The following is a 1,993-nucleotide window of genomic DNA, read 5'->3' on the forward strand; positions in this document are numbered from 1 at the left end:
GACATATACTTCTCCCTACAATATCCTTAAAACTTAAAGAATCTAAAGATTTAAATAAACAAAATAATAATTATTAAAACAGAATCAGAGCTAAACACCTGGAAACGGCTGTTCAAGACTAAAATAGGTCTGTGAGGTTGTTGTTTGGTTTTTAGGTTCCTGAGGTTACAGTTTGGTTTGCCAGAACTGAATACTTCACAAAGTGAAGGAAAAAAAATCAAAAAGCTGCAAACGCTGCATTTTGGAACCATGATGAGTCATCTGTGTGGTTTGTTAAAAGCACGAGTTCATAGACAGCATATTTTTGACATTCTGAGAAAGCTGCGAAACTAAATGGTCAAACGAGCATGCAAGCTCTGACACAAACTGTTAAACTGTGAACATAATAACAATAAAAGACATACGTATACGTAAATATATTTATACATTTTGCAAAAAGGAAGGCCTGAAACAATCTCCAACCATCTTTGAATTAGCAGCTGAAGGTGTTCGTGTTGTTGTGCAGCTGTTCAAAAAACGATCTGTTCAACTGTCGCCCACGTCGGCATTAGTTAGAGGTGAACAAAAAGTAGACCAAAATGAAGACAAGTACAAAAAGACGTGACATTTATGAAAGCAGAAACAAAAATAAGACATAGAAAGATAACGATCAGCCAACTAAAAAATAATAATTTTGCACAAAGGTGCGAAACAATGATCCTAATGAAGACAGCTTTCTTTAAGCAACTGTTTTTAACATTTAAACAAGTGAAAAAGAACAAATTGGTACTTATTAAAGGTGCGATGCTAATAAATGCATCGTTTGAGTTGCACTCAAGCTCTTTGTTTCATGGTTGAAAACATCTGATCTGAAGCGTTGCAACCATGTTTTCATTGTTACGGCAAAGCGCGACACATTCGTGACCATCTCGTGCTAGCTTTCATTTGTTCTCTCTCTCATTGATCTGTGCTGCCATGTGTACTACAAGGTACTGTAAACTGAGATAGAGATCTCTCCCTGGGACGCTTGTACAGGAAACAACACTTGTACTTCTCTTTCTGAGTGTTACTTTTTTTTCATTATAGGACTGCAGTGTGTAAGACAGTCTCACCTCAGTTCTGTCTGACAGCAGCTCGGTCTCAAAGCTCTGCACTCTGGCTGAGGGGGACACCAATGGAAAACAACACCACCATGTCAGGTGAGTGCTTCCACTTAACTAATAATCAGGTTTTGGCCTTTTTTTTTACGGGTCAGCACTGATCAGACTTCTAATAAACTGAATTTCGCTGTAAGGTGTAATGGTTGTTGCAGGCTGATGATTTAACTCCTGTATTTTAAAAAACAACAACCTCTATTCGTCTGCGAGTGTATTCAAAGCGAGACATCAAATTGGATCTTTATCTTTTGTTCTGAAATCACTTCCCTCGAGCTGAAATGAACTATAATTTTAGCATTTTTCTATTTTTATTTTTTTGAAGGTTTAGTTGTTAGGAGGAAAGAAAATCATGTGGCGTGTAACCACGTTGTTGCTGTCGAGATGAATATCGTTTATGTCGACTTAAAGGAATTCAGAATCACCACACACAGATAATCTAATGTTTAATGTGTGTGCGCACGTGTCTTGATATTGTTGTGAGGACTCAATTTGCCATTAGACCACCTTTGTGTGGATATTTTGCTTGTGAATACAAGTTTAAAAACTAAATTTTGAGGTTAGGTTTAGGGGACTGGTATTCCCTACGTTGTGTGGCAGCGTTTTTTTTTTTTTTTTGGCAAACACATCTACTTGTGGGAACCTGAGTCCAGTCTCCATAAGAAGAAACGCTGTTGGTGGGTCAGGGGTTAAGTGTATGACTAAGGTGTGAATGGAGTTTAGGTTAGTTTTAGGGTCAGGTGAGGTTAGGGTTAGGGTTTGTGGTCAGGGTCAGGCTGTAGAAAATAATGGAAGTTGATGCCAGGTCCCCATAAAGATAGCTGTACCAGATTGAAGTTAGGCTTAGGTATGTGCGGGAG

General features: G+C 38.2%; 1 protein-coding gene across 4 annotated transcripts in view; it reads left to right on the plus strand.

Moving 5' to 3' along the window:
- LOC106514244 (C-C chemokine receptor type 1) overlaps positions 1-1,993 on the plus strand; it is an 11,213-nt gene that overhangs the window by 4,209 nt on the left and 5,011 nt on the right. For all 4 annotated transcript variants that reach the window (XM_014003411.1, XM_014003414.1, XM_014003413.1 and 1 more), the window contains exon 2: positions 1,066-1,178. In XM_014003411.1, the coding sequence (XP_013858865.1) occupies positions 1,154-1,178 (25 nt within the window). In that variant the 5' untranslated portion in view covers positions 1,066-1,153. The remainder of the gene's footprint in view (positions 1-1,065; positions 1,179-1,993) is intronic.

The sequence above is a fragment of the Austrofundulus limnaeus genome, unplaced genomic scaffold (assembly GCF_001266775.1).
Source record: "Austrofundulus limnaeus strain Quisiro unplaced genomic scaffold, Austrofundulus_limnaeus-1.0 Scaffold18, whole genome shotgun sequence".
In the NCBI taxonomy this organism is placed as follows: domain Eukaryota; kingdom Metazoa; phylum Chordata; class Actinopteri; order Cyprinodontiformes; family Rivulidae; genus Austrofundulus; species Austrofundulus limnaeus.